Source organism: Myiozetetes cayanensis, unplaced genomic scaffold (assembly GCF_022539395.1).
Source record: "Myiozetetes cayanensis isolate MyiCay16 unplaced genomic scaffold, myiCay2020 scf1, whole genome shotgun sequence".
Taxonomy (NCBI): Eukaryota; Metazoa; Chordata; class Aves; order Passeriformes; family Tyrannidae; genus Myiozetetes; species Myiozetetes cayanensis.
In genome coordinates this window covers 35,724,992-35,746,010 of record NW_026086604.1, presented here as the reverse complement: position 1 = coordinate 35,746,010, position 21,019 = coordinate 35,724,992, and the positions used below count along the sequence as shown (strand labels likewise).

The 21,019-nt window shown below is 39.9% G+C and overlaps 1 protein-coding gene across 1 annotated transcript in view; it reads left to right on the top strand.

Annotated features, from left to right (window-relative positions):
- Window positions 1–21,019, top strand: part of CHD7 (chromodomain helicase DNA binding protein 7) — a 129,625-nt gene that overhangs the window by 66,983 nt on the left and 41,623 nt on the right. Inside the window, 4 exon segments of the mRNA XM_050328930.1 lie at window positions 5,015–5,436; window positions 14,799–14,937; window positions 18,141–18,278; window positions 19,135–19,200. Coding sequence (XP_050184887.1) covers window positions 5,015–5,436; window positions 14,799–14,937; window positions 18,141–18,278; window positions 19,135–19,200 — 765 coding nt within the window.

Genomic DNA, 21,019 nt, shown 5'->3' with positions numbered 1-21,019 from the left:
GGAGTCTGGAAATAGTACCCATGAGGGAAATGAAAGTAGTCCTGGTAAAAAGGACCTTTTTTTTTTGTTGTTGTTCATTTGGTGCTGTTGTTTAAATTTCAAAAAGTTAGCTGAGTCATACTTTGCTGCTCTTGCTTCATACTTCTTAAAGCTCAATATTGGCTCAAGTTGCTGCTCTGCTGGGGAAGTGACACTCAGCTGCTTTCAGTGCTTAAGTACAGTTGATTGTGGTTCAGTCCTTGTTCAAGCAACAGAAAGACTCTCCTCCTTAACCTCCCTCCCTGCCACTCACCCTCACTGGATTAATCCTACATCCTGTCCATCTCGCTACTTCACGTAACTGGCCTGGTTTGAAACAGCTCTCTGTGCTTTGGGCTGCAGAGAATGAGCTTAGCTCTGAACGTGTAAGCAGCTCCAAAATGCAAGCGTGAAACGCAGGCAGCTTCAATTTTTAATTTTTCAAGTCTTAGCATGTTTTTAAGCTAAAAATTAGTTTGAATTCCAGAAAAGTGGGATTTCTGCAGTCGAGAAACAGTCTCTTCAATAGTGTTTTTATTTTTTATTTCCTTGGATGTTGTTGGCTCCTACTGACAATGCAAAAGCGTATCAGCATGCTGAGTAGCCTGTTGAGCTGCAAATGATTTTAACTCTTCGGAGTTCCTGAAGAATCTCTGTTTCGCTCTAATATGCTGCGATCTGTAGGAGTGTCCTGCATTGTGATATTGCATGTTAATAGCATTGATTAACTGTCAAGCGGTGAGAACTGATGAGAAAATGTCCATTGTAAATTTGAATGGTATTACTGAAGACTGTGCCAGGCTGCTGGTTAGGGAGGTGACTAGCCCTGGTAGTCGCTGGTAGGAGTATTAATGTGAGCTCCAGGTTTTTTCGCATGATTAAAACAGGCCATCTGTTCTTTGTTAAATGTTTACAAAAACAGCTTTTCTCTAAAAGATTTAAAGAGATGTGGGTCTAGTAAACAAAGCAATATTTTTGAGTACCTTTTTCACCTTATTTCAAATAATACCAAAAATAATTCTGCTGCAATATCAAATAGGATGAATACCTATTTGTGTTTAATCTTCACTGGTTTCTTTCCTATGGAAGATTAAATTCTGTACCAACATACTAAATTATGGCTTTGTTATTACTAAAAGCAGCAGGAGAAGTGATTTCTGTGAAGTATGCAGATAAATTTTTTTAATCTTTTGGTAAAACTTGTAATATATGTATTTCTAAAATTTTATAAATGGAAAATGGGTTCTTTCATTTAAAATTGTGACCCTGTAACTAGAGCTAATCCTTTGTAGATTTAAAGTAGAACTATTTGAAATAATTCCCTGTGGTAGGCTTAGTCTAATATTTACCAGTGAAAGCTTGTTGTTCTTCCTTTTCTCCCTACTTAAGAAAGAGCAGACAACTGGTTTGGGGTAAGAAAATGCATCTTTCAAGCTGCTTCCCATCTCCTCTTCTCGCTAGATTTGTGCTGCTCCTACACAGCTTCACACTAGGGAGCAATGTGGGGTTGTCGGTTAGGGATAAACCGTTTTAGCATATTGCAAAAGTGTAGCCACAGAACTTCCTAGAAAAATAAATATACTCACAACTATTTCTTTGAAGGAGTGCTACAATTTAGAAAATCAGATAGAGGTGACTTACAAAACATGCCAAACTGCAAGGGGAGTGGCATGTGGCAAAAGTACTGCATTTTCAAGTACTGGGAAATGCAACCAAAGCCTAGTTAGGGCAGACTTGGCTTTTTGTAGCTTAATGTTTCTGAGATTGTGAATGATATAAACTAAAATCATAGTATTTGTAGCTTGGCAATGCACATAACTTGGTATTGTAAATAAAATGCGGTAAGTTTGGGGTTTTTTTAATATTTGTTTCAAGCGTAACATTTAAATCTAATGTATTGTCTAAGTTGTTTTAGAGCCTGAGAATTACTCTTGTGGATAAGGTTTCTGAGGAGTAAGAATCTGAATTTTCACAGGATGAGTGAGTTACTGCATACTGCAGTGTGGAAGCAATTGCTGCCATTTTCTGTGCTTTACCTTCTGGTCAGGCCTTACATTAAAACTACAAATGTCTTAAAGGATTAAAAACACTCTTGTGGAGATTTGGAAAGCTTTGCTTTCAGATTTGCCAGTGACTCTGCTGAAAGTTGTTGTTCAGACTTCTAAAACAAACAAAAACAATCCACAAGTCTTAGAAAGGAGACAAGGATTAATTTTTTTGAATACTGAAGCATGTATAAAACCAAATATTGATTTCAGGGACACCATCATGCTGCTAATGAAGGTGCCAAATTGAAAATTGTATAGAATTAAATTTACGGGGCATTACTGCATTTCTTGTGGGTTTTAATATTTGTTGGCTTGGCTGTTTCATATGCTTAGGAAGAAAAATAAATTAAACAATTGATTCAGATTTGTTCTAGAAAGTTGTGCCTTATGCATAAACTTCTAGATAGTTAAAAAATTCTCTCTTAATAAGGCAAACAAATAATGTAGTGCCAAATACAAGGTACTTGCTTAATACAAAATCTACAAATATTGGAAAGAAAACCTTAGATTTCTTATATGTTAGGCATGGCAGGTGAACAGTATTTTAGAAGAAGCTGAGTATTATGGTGGACAGCTTGGTGAAGAAATTGGTGAAACTCTCACTTGAGGTTTCTGCAAAATGTGGGAGGCACAAGATACGAAATGCCAGATAATACAGAAATATATTGACTGCCTTACAAAAATATATGTTAAAAGTACTGCTCTGAAAAGCAAGGGATAAAAAGTACTTACAGGTGATCTATACTATATGTGTGTTTTCCTACCTAAAAGTGTTTGACAGTAGAAGTACATAACAGTCTGAGGTAGAGAGAAGACTGTTTTGTTCTGCATCAGAACAAATCTGAGGAGACATTCAATTCAGTTAAGCAAATTCAGAAACAATTAGAACATTTTAAAAGATCTCTATTTTATGTAATGTGTAATTGGACCACAGAACTCATTGTTACTGGCTTTCTGGAATCAGTGTTTCCTATAGAGATACCCAGGTTTTGTGAACTTTCCAGCATGGAGATGCAAGTGTTGATGGTGACTACAGATTTCTAGAACAGATACTGCTTCACACTTCAGGATAGTGAATGTGAGATGGGCTTGAGGTGGGGCTGATTGATGTTGGTGCTAATGCAATGGATGCATCAGGTTTGCATTAGAGCTGAGTTTCCACTGCAACTTAGACCCTGTTGCACAAAAAGGTATCTTAGTAAATAGATGGAGGGCAGAAATATGCAGAAGTTACCCTTGCTTAAGGCAAGGAGACCCAAACCTTCATTCTGTCAATCAGGCCTTCCCTCTTGTCCTGTCTCTTCCATGAAGAACTGTCACGTATAGCATGTACCATTCAAAGCTCTCCCAGGCAGCAGAAAAAATTCTTGTCTTCACTTCTTGGCAGCCTTGCTCCTTCTGCTGCTTGGGTAGCTTCTGAGTATGTGAGTGTATTCAGGGCACAGTGGTTTTATGCTACTGTAAAGAAATGCCAGAAGTAGATAGGACTGCACTGGTTCAGTTTATTTACATTCAGAAAATTGTATTAATGTATTTGGAAAGATACATATGCATTTACTTTCTCGTGAATGATACCAAGAATTTTGTTTCCTAAATCTTAAATGCGTTTTTATTTAGAACCAGGTGGCTGAAGTATATGTCTGGGTATGCCCATCAGTTCTCCTTATGCTCAGGGATTGGGTTTGTAGTCATTTGTTTGCACACTTGCCACTTCTAAGTGCAGGTTGAATAAAAAGTGGAGAAAAGAAAATGTGAAGAACATTACAGTTACACAGGCACTGCTATTCCAAGAAGTAAAATTCTAATGTGCTGTACACCCTTCTTCTCCCCAGCTCGATGGATCAAACATCTCAAAGCCTAGACTTTGATACCCATGGCTAATAGGGAACTCTTCCACCTAGGATCATCCTGGCTTAATTTTTAGTGAAGAGAAACAAAGAGGGAAAGAAGGTGGGAAAATGGTCTGACCGTATATGTAGGTGCAAGAAAGGCACGAGTATGGTGCCATGCTATTGCTTCTTGAAAAGCACTGTTGTCCTGCATTTACAACCGCAGGCAGGAGAAGCAGTTTAGAGATTTGATACGCTGCAAAGTCGTGGTAGAGCTTAGACACCTTTTCACTGCAGACACCTGGATCTTTGTGTGGAACAGAACCATTAAGATGAAAATAGTTGCCAATATATCCAATATGTTTTTAGTTCAGGCATTTGACATTTGTGTAATTATACATAGGTTTTCCCATAGTATGTAAGTCTGGTGTAAACCTGATTGATACTCTGTAGAGACTTTTAAATAGGATGTTTATGCAGGTTCATAAACACTTAAGTTAGTTCTTTATCCAGTCTGGAGCAGGAACAAATCTGTTTTGAGTACAGGGTGGAAGCTGTGGATCTTTGACATAAAATGTAACATTATATTACATTTTCAAGTGACTTAATCCTTCACATGCTGATCAAAATACCTCCTGTCACAGCTGAACCAATGTAAATTGCCTTGATTAATTTTTTATAAATACAGCCTGTGAATATACTTTATTTCCCTTTGAATGTCTAGAAACAAAATTTCAATGCAACTGAATAATTTGTAACGAGATATTAATTCTACTAACAACTACTTTGAAATATCTGAAACAACATTTGCTTTCCTTTTGCATGTATATGTTGAAGACTAAATATTTTCTGTATTTCCACTTTGTGTACAAGCTTTGGAATAATTTTATCCTTGACATATCAAATGACCATCTCTGGTCATTTTGCTACTATTTTGCCTGCAAAAAAACCTTGTTCTTTACTGTTTTACTGCACAATGTTTCAGATACGCTGAATCTTGTTAACAGACTAATCTTGTGCTTAGTATTTTGTCCCTCTGTTACCTCATGCTCCAAAAGAGCAAAGTTTTAGAAATCAAAGTTGCAAATCTCCAAATTTGTTTCTGTTTATCTCTCTCAGCATTCTCCGTCGGAACCCTTTTTAGAGAAACCAGTGCCGGATATGACTCAGGTTAGTGGACCGAATACCCAGCTAGTGAAAAGCGATGATTATCTGCCGTCAATTGAGCCGCAGCCACAGCAAAAGAAAAAGAAAAAGAAAAACAATCACATTGCTGCAGAAGGTCCTAGCAAAGGTTTTGGTAAGGAGGACTTTCCTGGGGGACTTGACAGCCAGAATCTAAACAGAAATTCAGTGGATTGCTCCCAAGAGGAGAAGAAGAAAAAGAAAAAGCCCAAGGCAAAAAAAGAACCGAAGGATCCTAAAGAACCCAAGGAAAAGAAGGAACCCAAGACCCCCAAAGTCCCTAAGACCCCTAAAGAGCCAAAGGAAAAGAAAGCAAAAAATACTACGCCAAAACCCAAGACCAGCAAAAAGGCTAGGTAAGTCAGGAAACTTCTATATGCGATCAGAGAAAAACTGTGTGTTTGTGGCATTTCTAGAGCATCTGTGCTAAATGGCGTGGGTGGAGAGGAAATCTTGTTTTGTCGTTTGCCTTCTACCATCCACAACATCATGTTTTTGAGAAGCTTGGGCACATTTCTCTTGTTTGACTTTCCTGTTTATGGCTTCACAGTTATTTTAAGCAAACTGAAAAGGCAGAAGGTTAATTTTTCCTTTAAAGGCAAAAAAGTTTCTGGATGTGTTGAATTTCAAAACTGACTGTTTCTGTTCTCGTTATCGACATTAATGTAGCTTTGACCAAATTCAGAGATGAAGGCTTAGAGTAAAAAGATTTGATGATGTTTTTCCCTAAATAAAGAAATTAGGTTGTTCACGTTGTTGTAAGCTGTACAACCCTTACAGACACTATTTTATACTAACACAACCCATGGGTTGTGCTCTGCTGTTAAAAATGCATTTTATATGGATATTGATGCATCCTCACTGTCGGGATCATATTAATCTTGCTGTTTCATGTAAAGACAGTTTGCCTAGCAGAAAATCTTTGTGGATGGACCAGATGCTTGAACCCTGTTTCTGAACTATTTTCATTCAGCCTCATGTCCCTTTATCAGAATAGGCTTAAAATGCTACAGAGTAGTATGAGAAAGAATAAACTTCTGTTATACATGAGTAAATACATCACAGACAGTAATACAGATTCTTTCCTTGCCCCTCAAGTCCCTAAACACCGTGTGTATAAATGCCTACTTGAAAGAAAATAGAGAGGAAAAGACATTAAAGCTCAATTTTTTTTGTTTCATTTGTACCTAGAATTTCTTACAACTGTTCTGAATTTGTTCCAAACATCTGAATATGTTTTTCAAGATGTGGGTAGCGTTATAAAATATAACTTCCAGATGGAAGCACAGCCAGACTTGGTTAATCCAAATCAGTTTGCAAAACCCATTTGTATTAGGGTTTAAAAATTGCAGTTAATGAATCAGCTTTGCATATATTCTACAAGAGTGACTATTTATTGGGTAAGTTTGATCCAACTACATGGCTTAACAAGGCATGGACACTAAGATGTTACTTGCTCCTTTAGCAAGAGGGAGAAGTTTCAGTGTTAGCAGAGACAATGTTTCCTGAAGAACTTACAAACACTGTCTTGTAAAATCAAGTGTTGTCATGAACAGGTTATGTTAACTGATATGTAAATTACAGTTATCAGCCTATCCTTATTGCAGAAGTTACTCTGGCTGTGTAGCAGACTCTCCTAAGGATGGGGTTTACATACATAGCATCAATCCACAGCTTAGAAAAAAGGTTATATATCACACAGTATATATTTTTACCACCAAAATACTGTATCAGCTAAAATAACCTTTTCACAGACTCACAAAATATTGGGGTTGAAAGGGGCCCTGGAGATCATGTTGTCCAACCCCCCTGCTAAAGGAGTTTTCACCTACAGCAGGTTGCACAGGATCACATCCAGGCGAGTTTTTAATACTTCCGGGGAAGGAGACTCCACACCCTCTCTGGGCAGCCTGTTCCAGTGCTCTGTCACCCTCAAAGAAGTTTTTCTTCATACTCAAGTAGAACTTCTTGTGTTTCAGTTTGTAGCTGCTGCCCCTTATCCTGTCAGTGGGCGCCCTGAGATTCGCTCATTTGGTTAAAACTTGGTGCTAATAATGCCCAGGTCATGGGTTCAATCCACTGCAAGGACCATTCACTTAGGAGTTGGACTTGATGACCCTTGTGGATCCCTTCCAACTCAGAATGTTCTGTGACTCTGAAACGTGTAACACTGAGCAGTGTCTGGCCCCGTAGTCTTGGCACCTGTTCTTAAGCTATTTGTATGCACTGATAAGATCGATTCTCGGTTGTCTCTTCTCCAGGCTAAACAGGCCCAACTCCCTCAGCCTTTCCTCCTAAGAGATGCTCCAGTTTTGTAGATTCAGTTTTAAAGGCTGACCAGGCTACATAACTCATGGTATTGAGCATCTCCCAGCAGTTTTTGCAACCAGAAAGTAAAAAGTGTTTACTGCAGGACTTCTCAATTAGTGCAGTTTTACGAAGACTTGACTACAATGAAGCTTTGTTTAATAGACCATGGTTAGAAGGAGTCTGCCTCAAAAACCATTCATGAGTTCCTGTGGCTGTGCTGGGTATCAGACCTCTGAGCTGGTCTGTCCCATCCACTCAATCCTAATATCTCTAGGTGTGTCTTTAAATCATGAGACACGCCATGCAGATTACAGGCGCCATGGGATGTGCCATGCAATTAAAGGAGCAGTGTTTTCTTTGAAGGAACAAATCACTGCTTTCTTAGATGTATTTGTAGTAGAGTCTTTTTCTTCTTTCCCATGCAACCACTCTCGTCCCTGGGTAGCTGGGTGACTTCACTATTCTAGTAAGTACTAAGCCTGTATTGTTTTACCTGTAAGAGAAACATGTTCAGAGCAGCATTAGGAGCATCCAGTGTTCCTTATGCTTGCTCAGGGATGTTGACAAAGTCCTACTTTTGCCGTAGTGGGCCTGTGTCTCTTGTCATCAAATGCTCTCTTGAAAACAAGGTTGTTTGTGGTCTTGTCAGCTTCAGTATCAAGTTTCTTTGAAGAACTTGGAGACTGTGTTGGGATGCTGTGCTACCAAAGAATTTTAAATCAGTGAAAGAAATTTGCTTACTTTGGCAACATCACAGACTGGGGAACCTGTCCAGTGACAGATCATTGAATCAAGTTTTTAAATAAATCAACAGTCCAAATGTTTAATCATATGAGCCACAGTATTTCAGAGGCACTAACTCTGGAAAGGAAATATTACAGTTGCTGAGATGAGTGAGATTAATGAAAGTTAGCGTAGATTACGGATGACTATATAGAAGTAAAATATTTTTATAAAGTTAGTCTCTGGCATGTCTTTACTATTACTGCTTATATTGCTTGGTGTTTTGCTTCTAAGCATTGAAAGGAGTAGTGTGATCTTTAGGTTTCTAAATGCTGTGCATAACTAACACTTCTCATTCCTGAATAAGCTGATCAGTTTCAATAACAGTTTTACAGTCACGTAAAATTCTGGTAAATAAAGTTAGGTATTTATCGAAGAGCAACAGTTTTTAGATAGAGCACAGTGAGTCCTTGTGTGATGGTCTAATTATCTTAACTGTTTTGTAATTTAATATAGCTCATAACTCTGTTATTTTGCTTCCAATTTTGACTAAAAGTATAATCCTTTTATATAACAAACAAAAACAGAACCCCAGAAACTTTATCCTTGACATCTCTTTTATCTTTGGTATAAGTTGTGACAAAATGAACAGCCCGCTTCACTGAAATGCACCTACATGTGAGTCAGACTGGAGAATGGCATATGCTGATTAATTTCGTTTGAATTGTGTGCCCTGTGGCATCTTAAAAAGAAAGAAAACACCCAAATGGGCTACTAGTATGTTACTCTGCATAGTGAAAGATCACACACTAATATTGTACTATTACACTTTTAATGGATATTAGCCCAATCCTTACAATACAGAAAGACAAATATAGTGGTGACTAGGAAAAAAGCATTTGGAAAACAGATCTCTTGTGGACCAAACTAGATGAGTTTTAAAGCAAAACTTAGGATCACAAGTGAAGAGTTTTCATTAAATTGTGTGGGTGCTGAGTATTATGTGGGCTCTAAATATTATGGAGCCAACTCCAGGCACGTGCAAAGCAGGCAGATTTTTCCAAAAGTAGATGGACAGGGAAAGGCAAGTAATCCTACTGAACTGCAAAGTCATGGCTCAGATGTCTGTTCCTCCTGTGCCTGTCCCTGGAGGAGATGAGGACCACCTGTTTGAGAAGATCACGCTGCAGCACAGCTGATGTCTCTCCCGCTGCTTCCTATGAAACCCTAGAGAGTGGCCACCGGTTATGGTGGGAGAAGCAGTAACTATTTGCAAGGGCCAAATGGCAGCTCTTTGCAGTAGTTCTTCCCTCGTCCCATCTTCTCAAAGCAGAGTGCTGTGCTTTACAGGGCTGCTCATATCTGCTTCCTCCTCCCCACCCTGTGGCAGAGAAAACTCTTTATTCTTCCCACACAGAGCAGCAGCCTGGGATGCAGCATAGGGCGAGTGGGTTGCTGCTTACAAGGGGAGTGCTAAACATGAGCATAATTACAGCTTTTAGAGGGAGGTGGAGAAGGGCTTTTTGGCGCACAGATTGGCTGTTTATTGTATCGGAAAGGGGATGGCTCCTGGCTGCGGAAGTGGGAAGAGGCTGCTGTGTGGGGGAGCGGTGCGGACAGCAGGACGCAACACCCTGGGGAGCTGGAGGACAGGAAGAGAGGTCCTGAGGCAGTGGTGGTAGTTTCCACTCCCAAGGTCAGATCATCCTGAGCAAGGCAGGAAGGGGCTGCCTGTGGGAGAGAACAGGAAATCATGCGAGATTTCCATGCATATGTCCACTGAGGCTGTTTCTGTTCACACCTGTCCTCATCTCCCTTTTGAACCAGCCCAGCTGCCTGATATTTACCTTTGCCTGTGCTATCAGCAGGCCTTGTAGGCTTCACTGTTACCAAAGGTTTTTAGTAATTTGGCTGACTTTTCAGGCTGGGAAAAAAACTTGTTTTCCTATTGTTTTTCTTACTTTGGTGATATATAAAAATTGATTAAAAGAAAAGTTTTGATTACACTAGGAGCTTTTAAAAATAATTGTTTTCTTTGGGTGATGCAGTACAGAAAGTCTCACGCTGCTGACACTTTGAGAGGGTGCGATTATTTTTTAAGTTATTTTTATGCTTCACAGTGGATGTGTAGTGTTTGTTTAAGACAGGTTCCAATGATGAATCTGTCACAGGGCAGTGTTCCCAAATGGTAAAATAAGAATCAGTAATCAATCTGACTTATTTTAGATCACAGAACTGTAGAAAAAAAATCATCCCAATCATGATAGTCATCATAAATTATACTAATAAACAGATCTATCAGTTACCCAGATCAGATGAAGTAGTTTCACAGTGTAAACATACGGGCTAATTACTTCCCCTCTTAATCCTGCAAAGTATGCCGTGATTTTGGGGTTATTTTTGAGTCAGATGGTTTGGACCCGTAAGTTCCTCCTGGAGTTTCACCTGGCTCTGTAGTTGGCTGCTGGACTAATTAACACAAAACACTTTGTCAGAGTTTGGATACCATTCTCAAATTGTAATTCAAGCTTTGTTTTCAGTTGTCCTACTTACTGTTTTACTCTTCAACCTGTTTTTCTTCATGTTGTTTGCTCGTCTGACCTTCTGCAGGTTTTTTCTATTGATCTCCTTTGGTCAGTATGCTGTGCAGTCCTTGGGGGTAAGAGCATAAAACCAGAAAGTGGTATTGGACAGCTAGATTGTAAAACGTCTAATCTCAAATGCCTTTATTTGTATCGCTTGAATTGAGAAGCCAGTTTAACTGACAGTTTTGAAATACTTCAGTGATTTGTGTGTGGCAAATACTATTTATCCCAGATTTATAGTTTTGGGACTGGACCCTATCTTGTCTCTAGGGGGACTTGGCTAAATTTTGCATTCATGCATGTGTAAAAGCAAATGTGAGAGATAGTTGTCTAAACATGTATATTGCAGTTCACCTTCCTTGTTGCCAGATTTGGAAAGTACTATCAAATGTGCATCCAGAGTTGACCATTGACAAGGAGACCTAATAGTAATGGCAAAGTCTCTAAGAACAGTCTCTAAGTGCCTGCCTGTACTTCCATGTGGAAAGATAGTTCTGTTCACAGCTAACACTGTTCCTGAATGGCCTGCTGGAAACTAGAAAGGCTGAGTCGAAAGTGGGTACATTTAATTGTCAGGAACAAAACATACTGGCTCTGTGGGAAGATGGAGAGGTACAACAGTTGCTGACAGTTCCAGGGAGCTGATGCTCCCACTGGCCAGGTGAAGCTCCTGGGTGTGTGATGCACTGGGAAGCAGTGTGTCGTCTCACTCAGAGGGATGGTGCTGTTCTTCTATAGTTTATTTCTACTTCACCTTTTTTTTTTTTCTCCTTTCCTTCAAGGAAACTGTAGCTGTGCATTTAAAAAGAGCAATTCTGCTGCTGAATTTAGAACTTAAAATTCCCAGTGGAGCTGCACAGGGGCTTTGTTCTCCCCAAGTTGTTGGCTCTTTCATGTGTCTGTTTATAACCGGCCTAGCAAGTGAATTGATTTGAAACTGTGTCCGAATTGCTCCGCTACCGAGAGTAACTGTGCGCCAAAGCGCACGGCTCGGGGGTATATATAGGTCACGAAATACTCATGGCTCGGAGAGGGAAAGGTCTCACAGAGGCCAGAAAGAAGCCCGTGTCGGGGCAGACCTGCCCGCAGCGCCGGGGTCTTTGTCTGCGCCCGGCCGGCGGGGAGCGCAGCGCGGTCGGTGGGTCGGCGGGCCCTCGTTAGCACTGCCCGGCCTTTCAGCGGGCTGGTGTTTTATCCCGCCTAGCCCACGCTATTCTTCCCGGCTTTAAGCCTGTTATTCACAGGCGGCCGTGCACCCGGGGCACGGCACCGACGGCTGGGCTTAATTGCGCGCCCCGCTCCCGATTTACGGGGGTCAGGGGCGAAAGGCGCCGGGCTGTCAGCGCGTTTCACCTGGCGGCGACCCTCACCTTTGATTTAAAGAAGTTCGAGAAACGTGTTAAGAGCGTTTGGTTTTGTTTGGTTGTGGGTTTGTTGTTTTTGTTTTAGGTTTGTTTTTTTGGTTTTTTTTTGGTATGTGTGTTGCCTTTTTTTTTTTTTTTTCTTTTTGGAAGCGGTTTCGCGGTGATTTGATGAAAGGCGGTGTGTTGTGTGTGTGTGTGTGTGTGCGGGGCTGTGCTGGTGGGGGGGTTCCCGTGAACGCGGCGGGCGCGCAGGTGCCGGGAGCGGGCGGGCGCTGATTGAGGGAAGCAGATGGCAGCGCTCGGTGGCCGCCGGCCAGCGGAGCAGGTGCTGGTCACGTGGCCGCGGGTTGCCGGGGCGACGCCAGCGCTCTCGGCGTGCGGATGAAAAGGCGAAGGGGGCCCCGCTTCAGCTGCGGCTTTTTGTGCCATTGGTGGCAGCCAGAGCGGAAACAAGCGCCGGCGGGGAGGGAGGGGAGCCCGCCGGGCACCGAGCGAGGGAGGGGAGGTGGGAGCGAGGGAAGGAGGGAGGGAGGGAGGGACGCGCTGGCCGGCCCCGCCGCCCATCGGGGCTCGTCCTCTGCCCGCGCTCCTCCCGCCCTGCCGAACTCTTCCCCTCGTCCCCGTGCTCTTTCTGCCGTGTCAAACTCTCCACCTCCCCATACCGCCTTTTATTATTATTATTATTTTTTAATTGTCGCAGTTTCACGTGGGTTTTTTTCCGAACTGTGTTGCGCCCTCTTAATTTCACGGAATCGCAGAATTGTCAGGGTTGGAAGGGACCTCTGGAGATCATCTCGTCCAACCTCCCTGCCAAGGAAGGGTCACCTAGAGCAGGTTTCACCAAGGGCAGGTTACACAGCAACACATCCACGTGGGTTTCGAATGTTTCCAGAGGGCGAGACTCCATGACCTCACTAGACAGCCTGTTCCAGTGTTATGCCACCCTCAATATAAAGAAATTCCTCCTCATCTTGAGTTGAAACTTCTTGTGGTTTTGTTTATGTCCATTGCTCCCCGTCTTGTCACTGGGCACCACTGAAAAGAGTCTGGCACCATCCTCTTGACACTTGCATTTGAGATAGTTATATGTATTAATGAATGACAGAATTGTTAGGGTTGAAAGGAACCTCTGAGATCATCTAGTCTTAGTCTTCTAAACTAGGCCCACCTTCTGCAGTCTCTCCTCATAGGAGAGATGCTCCAGCACCCTAATCATCTTTGTGGCCCCAGTAGCTCCTTCTCTTTCTTGTACTGAGGGGCCCAGAACTGGACACAGTACTCTGGATGTGGCCTTACTAGGGCTGAGTAGAGACAATTTTGCAATAATACAAATTCATGTTCAATACTCAAAGCCCTTTCACGTGTAATTTTTATTATGTCTATTTTTATACATTTATTATGTCTATTATTTTAAATTTTTTTTTAACCTTGAAATCAGCATTAGTTTAAACATATGCTGCAAAGAGACAATGATGCTGCAACCAGGTTGTCCCAGTCCTGAAGACACATGTGGCCATATTAGGAAATTTAAAATTACGACTCCAAAATGTGCTGTTGGTGGACTGAAGTGCCAATCAAAATGAACAAGCTTAAAGCTGATGTTTAAGTGAGAAATTACAAATCTAAAGAGTTTGAAGGAAAACAAACCCTAGGCCACATCCCAGGTATGAAATTAAAATGATGAGTATGCAGAAGCCATATAAAAGTGCTTGGTGACCTTGCTGAGTGTCAGGTACCAACACATAGCTCTGTTCTCAGGCATCTTAGCACCTTCTCACATCAAGCCCCTCACACTGGTAATGGACTGTGGAGGGACTGACCACAAAAAATTATCAAAAATCCACCTCAGATTCAAACACTAAATGTGCTTGAAATTGCTAACTTCTACCATCAATCTTAATTGCCATGTGAAAATTTCACCCTTGCAATGCCATAGATTGTGTCAGTGAGTGATTTGGTGACAGTGTATTTAAAGCTGGATTTTGATACACAAGTCCTCACCCGTTTCCAAGCCGCTGAGTGCAGCTCGAGGGAGACGTGTGGTCCCGATTCTTGAGGTGGTGAACATTTTCATGGGGGAAAAGGGGGAGAAACCATCCCCAAAACATTCCTCTACTGTCAGTGGATATAACTTTCTAATGTTGTACTTTCTAGTGAGGTGCCAGCTGGGTGACTTTTCCCCCCCCTACAAGCTGCAGTTGCATGCATGGAAGCTGTATGGGTGCCCTCAGAGATGACTCAAAAGTGCCTTTCCTGCTTGGAAATAGCAGGGATTATAGAAGAAAATTAATTTTGTCATTCAGTCCTTTGCTTTGGTAACGCTTGCTATGGTTCTGCTTACCTGGTCTGCACAATTAATATCAAGACAAGCACATGCATAGTCCTGTTTCTCTTCTCATGTGTCAGGTTGCCCAAACACCACTTTCAGAAATTGCAGGTTCTGAAGAAAGCAGCTCTTCCTTTCCAGTCCCATTTTTAGTTTCTTGTTGGGTACACATCCAGTGTTGCTGTCTAAGGTATTGAAGGAAAGAAGTGAGGTATTTGTTGTTAGGGAATGGGAAATGTATAGTGATGGCCCATGTATTATTGATTTTGCAGTTACGCTGAAATACTTAAAGCAGTTGAAATAATGAAGTCAAACATCTGAAAAAAACATGTCACAGATTAACTATTTTGTTAAGCACCTCTTGCTTATATTTTTTTTACAAATACTTATTAAAGATACCTCTGTTTCAGTAACAAGAAACAAGATTCAGAAACAAGTGCTGCGAAGAAAAAGGTTAACAAGGGAAAGGAAGGTTCGGAAAACTCAGATTTGGAGAAAACTCCACCACCGTCACCTCATCCTGAAGATGAAGATGACCCAGGGGTTCAGGTAATGCTATTGTTTGAGTTCAGTGTAGGCTTTGACAACTTAGATGTGTAAGACGATAGTTCTCATGTCTTTGTTACAGAGATACATTTGGGTAATTTCTATGTTGTTTATAAAGAAGGTGAAAACTGGAAATCACTGTGGTGAATATTTTACAGAAGCAAGTATTTGTCTTCATAATTCTACTTTCTAGTCTTGTTACCTGTAGATACGTGTAAGGTGTTGCTGAGTTTTCACACGTTCTCTTCCGTCACTGTTGCAGTTATGGTGCTGAATTTTCTGCTCTGTAGACTTAATGTACCATTGTGAGGTCTTGCTTATAAGCCCAGTGTTACTTCTTGCATTCGCTTTGCAAACCTTCTGAAATCAAGAATGAGACATGACAAAGCAGTGGGTGTCAGGGGCTTGTACCTACACTGCTTTTGAAGGGCCTTTTTGCAGGACTACCAGCCTAACGTTGGTTAATTTCTCTTGACCACTGCACACCTATCACTTAGTATCACAAATTTTTTTTGTGTGAAGAAAATCTGGAAATAGATGTAGAATAAATGACAAGTTTTGTGTGCTCTGTCATTAGCTGTGTTAAGAAGTGGTCAGCTCCTGGCTTGCTTCTCCTGGCAGCAGTTTGAGTGTGCACAAGAAATAAGAATCCTCTCATGAAGGGGCAGAGGCAAATCATAGTGGAGAAAGTATGAGATTCCTAAGTCATAACAGTGTAATTGAAATCCATTTCCACGTGCATTTGTCCACTGCACATCAGGTTGTGGATGTGTTGCTTCTGGTTATGAGAGAGGTCCAGATTGATGATCACTTGAGATGGTCAAAGCTGCCCAGTGAAGACGCTGGCAAGCGATGGTGTCCCACACAAACATGGTTTATGCCATTCCTTTTACTATTTTCTATGAGGATGGAAGGTATAAGAAAATGTCAGCAATCTAGTATACTCTAGTTAAAAGCAGCAGCAGCAGAAGAGTGTTTATTTCTGATTCATTCAAGCCCTGTATTCTGAATTAGAAAAGTTGTTATACCATGCAGACGTTAAAATATTTGAAGAATTAAGTTTTCTGTCCTGTGCCACAAATCTCTCTGTTTACAATTCAACATCTGTGCATGGTTTACTTGTTTTCAGTGAAGTGGAACAAAAAATTTCTCTTTTTGAAACTCAATTAGTGATAAACTTTGGACTTTTTTTTTTTTTAATAGAACTGATAGAGTATTTGCATCACTTTTTAATTAAATGTAATAAAGTAATTCAGGTAACTTTTTCTTAAGACTTTCTCATACAGTGCATGGTATACTGCACCCACGTTTCTTTGCATAAACCTGGGGAAGGGTTTCAAAGATATGTGCTAGGACAGTTAGAATTAATAAGCTTGTTATGCATTTCCCAATTGAAATTGATGTTACACAGTTGTCTAAAACACAGTTGTGTTTTCAGTGTTAAATCCTGAACCTTCTCTAAAGATATTATATAGTAATGCACAAAGAGATGCATTGTTATATTTAAGAAGCAAAAATACTTGCCTTTGTGCATTACCATGCAAACTTTTTATATTCAATTAACAAGCCTATTACTTCTTTCTACCTATAGATCAGTTAATGAATTAAAGATAAATGGTAAATGCATGCACAGTTTCTGACAGTAATGCGTATCAATTGCAAAACTTCATATGAATGTAAGAGGAAACAGGAAGTTCATCAAGTCAATAAAATTCAAATAAAGAACTACCATAATATTTTAGGCATTCTTTCTATTAGGGAAATGGGAAAAGAGATTTTTGGCACCAAAAATAATGGTAAGACTTACCTACACAGCCAGAAGAAAATTGGTATTTTCCCATCAGTGATTATGTAAATGAAGATGCAAATTTGTCAAGCGGTGTCTATTTTAAAGTATAAAAATATTGTTACAGTTTTGTGGAAACCCCCTTAAGTTACTGTGTTCAAGGTAGAAGCCACATCACCATTGTTTAAAAGGATGATGTAAGCTTAACCTTTGCTCAAAATTTTCATTTTCAGTTAAAGAAAGAATTTCTAATTTTGTGAAGTGCATCAGATGCTTTAAAAAGTCGTACTTCAAAAAACATGACTGACTATCTAAATGTAAATATTAGATTTTTATCCATATATATTGAGAGACTCAAGTGCATAGGTCTGTTAAACAAGCTGCATAAGCTTTTGCATGTACCAGTGAAGATGTGTGGTAGCTGAGACAGTAGTGTAGCAATTCATAAAGGTGTTTTATTAACAATTGATATTAAACATATTTTTTAAATAAATATATTAGTCCACTGAGATACTTGATGCTCAGTTGACAGTTTCCTTTAACGGCATGTGCTCTCAGCTTTTCAAAATAATATAACATGATGCAGACTGTGGGATTTTAATTTTATTTTTGTAGAAAATTATGCCCAGCAACTAAGCATCAAGTTGCAAATTCTGTCAAATGCATGCTTGTGTATTTTACAGATTGTTTTGTGCAGCTTTGCTGAAGCTTTCTCTCATCCTGGTGACGAGAGTGTGGGAACACAGAAATCATGTTTGCAGTTTGGGGTGGTTCAAGTTTTTCATTCTCCTCTATTAGTTTGGGGTCTTTTCCCATGCTGTGCAGCAGGATGCCTTTCTGAACACTGCTGGGTCAGTGGAGTGAGGAAATCATATTTCATTGTGTTTCCCCTACAAGATAATCCTGGTACAACTGGGTGGATGGGGAGAGCAAGAAACTGTGTTGTCACTGCTTAGCAACACTGTGGGTTGTGCTGTGGAAAGGTGGTGTTTGGTTCCTGCATTGACCATCTGTCAAAGTTTGTCAAAGATGTGAATGGAGAGGTGCAACTTCTTGGGTTTTAACTGCTTTCTGAGATAGGCTTTCCAGTTTCTAACGTGGTTTTAGTAATGTTAAAAACAAGGCGGGGGGGAACCCACTTTCCAACTCAGAACTAGCATAAAGTAGATTTTTGCTTATGGTTGGGTCCGTTTGTTTTGGGATTTTGTTGTCCTTTTTTCGCTTACAAAGTTTAAGAACAGCTAACAGGCAGGAGTTCAGAATAGTAGTATCCTGAGTGTAGTATTTCTACCATGGTGCTGTAAAAATTATAGCATTTACTACACACTAGTGTATTTGAGAAACACAAAGAAGTATTCTCAGTTGTTCTGCTGCTCATCAGTTTTGTTTCTCATGAAAAATATTAATGCTTTCTATTCAGAAGCGACGCTCCAGTAGGCAGGTGAAGAGGAAGCGTTACACAGAAGACCTGGAGTTCAAGATTTCAGATGAGGAGGCTGATGATGCTGATGCTGCTGGAAGAGACTCTCCTTCAAATACTTCTCAGTCAGAGCAACAGGTCAGATATGAACAGATTGGAAAGGTGGCTGTAACTGCAGCATTGAAAGTTCAAATATGGACCCTTTCCCTGGATGATTTTCAGACATGATTGTCAAAGTATGCCAGAAGGCATTATTTTTTTACATTCTTAAAGAATATATCAATGCACAGCTTTGTTTTCAAGCTGATGATATGTAGCTTGAAAGTTCAAGCTAAGTTCTTTGAAATTAATGGTCTCTACCTAAAGGAAACCTAAACTGTGCTGCTAGGAATCTTGAATTTACTTCTGTGAATTCAGTGGTCTGGCTTCTGTGACTTTAATAAACCACTCAAGCTTGTCCCCTGCTGCTAGGCACCATAAGAACTCCTTTATGAAATTACTGCCTTGTAGTACCCAGCAGGGTACACTTTATTCTCCGTGCAATGTAAATGATGGATAAAATAGTTTGAATAAGATGAGGGGTAATACTGTAGGAATGACTGTTGTAACCATCTCATTGTTTTGTAGTGCTTTTCCAAAGAACTACTTCATTTAACTGATGACCTACTGGAGAATATATACATGTTCTTTGGTATTTCATTTGGCAATTTGTTAAGCCTTGTGAAATATTACATGTGATCTCCATTGTTAATTGTGTCTTATCAGAAAGAGAATTTTGTAGGTTTGCCTCCTGTTGTATTAGTGAATTAATGTAATAGAGAATTGCAGGCAGTTTTGATAGCGATCCTGTGGCTGCTTACACAGCCAACTGGAGTTTCTGAACATCATCTGATATTTAGACTATGTATGGTGCTGAAAGCATGTATTGTTTTAGGAGAGTCTTTAAGTAACAAAGATGCACTCCCATAACTCTTGTATGGTATTTATGATGTAGGAATCTGCTGATGCTGAAGGTCCTGTTGTGGAGAAAATCATGAGTAGCCGTTCAGTGAAGAAAAAGGTAAAACAAACTCCTTTCCCCCCATATTTTTAAATAGGCTAAGCATATTTCTGCTAAAGCCCCTGTTGAGTTCTTAAAATACCTCAGATATTCTAAATTGAAAAACTGTTCTGCTGAATACAGGGTGTTCCCTGAAAGTGTATTTAGATAGTATGCTTTTGGATGGACATACACAAAACAGATTGTTTAATCTTCGACTCATTTCTTGCATTTTCTTGGATGAAAAAATTGATTTTTGCAAATATACCAGGTTTCTGCTATTTCTACCCTTGCCTGTAATTTTTGCATCTTTTGATAGTGGATGTGCTTAACAGCTAAAACCAGATTTACCTGTGATCAAGTATGTTAGATGTATATCTAACATAGATGTATAGATTTATATCTTCTTGTCAGTATGCTAAGGTGGGGAAAGAAACACTCAAGTTCAGTGAGGTTCTCTTTTAATTCTGCCTTGGTTGCTAATTACGTTCTTATTTTGCTTATGGATTTTTCTAGTCTGCTTCTCAACTTGACTGGCCTTTGCACTTCCAATAGTTTAAAACTCTGAGTAGGAGATAGAAAAAGAACTTGTTCCAAAAAGGGCATGGTTATATTTTGTAGACTCTTGTGTAGCTAATTCTCTGACTTGTACTATCGTTGGACAGAAAATTGTCTGACTTACACAGATATAGTACTCACATTTATCTCAGTTAACCAACTATTTCTTTTCCTCAGTGTTAATTTTCAAACTGGAGAAAGGAAAATGACCTTTATTAATGGATTTTTTTTTCAGTGTTGTGGTGGTTTGTTTTTTATATTGGTTTGGATTGTTTTTTTGACCTGGGGGTTGTGTGTTCAGTTTTATTACTACTGTCCTAACATCATTAACAGCTTTGTAAACCTAGAGTCATGCAATGTCATGACTGGCTGTGATTCAGTCTGACTTGTTTATGCACCTTGCATACCATAAAACTTCTAGGGCTTCTTTTTTTTTTTTCCCCTAAGTCTAGAGCTATATTTTATGTTTCAAATCATAGGCTTATTTTGCAGGTAATATAAACTGATTAATTAGTTGTCCTGATGGTCTACTAGGCAAGAGAGGAGAATGTGGTCTTTTCATAAATGTCTTTACATTGGAAGCTGTTTTTCACCAATTATTCTTGTCTTCTTCCTCTCCCCTGCAAACAAAGGTGTGATTACTCATGGGGAGTGTGTATTTTGCTGCAGTTTGTGGGAAGTGGTTGGTCTGCTGCCTACATGTCTTTGATTGCAAGCTCTGCTGGAGGCAAGCTCTATATTGAGCTTTTTCTTTAATGTTTTTTATGGATTGTATTTGCAGGTTTGAGGGGTGTCTCTTCTTTCCCTGCTCTTCTCCCCAGCCCACTTCTCCAAAATCCAAAAAAAAAAAAAAAAGGATTTCAGGATGTTAATATTTAACATCTGAAGTATCCAACTGTGCTTTTATTAAAGGTCTTTTACACTCTTACTAACGTCATCAAAACCCTGGTTGTTAGATTACTAATCAAAGTAAAATTGCTGCGATCGGGACCAGTGCATAAAATAAACATGAGGAAAGGCTTCACTAGGAAACCTTTCAGTGGATTAGATTGTAACAAAGATGTTGTGTTCAAGTAAAGGACATTAGATCATGACTGTGCTTTTGGAGCAGAATTCTTATCGTAAAATCATACTGGCTTTCTCAGAAATAGTCTTAGTCTGGTTGTGAAGTTACCAGATAGGATGCAACACTCTACTTACAGCCATTTTTTGAAAGATACAGAGTAAAAGGTAGAAATTAGTTCACGTTTGAAGTATAAAAGACAGTGTTTTCCCCTGTTGT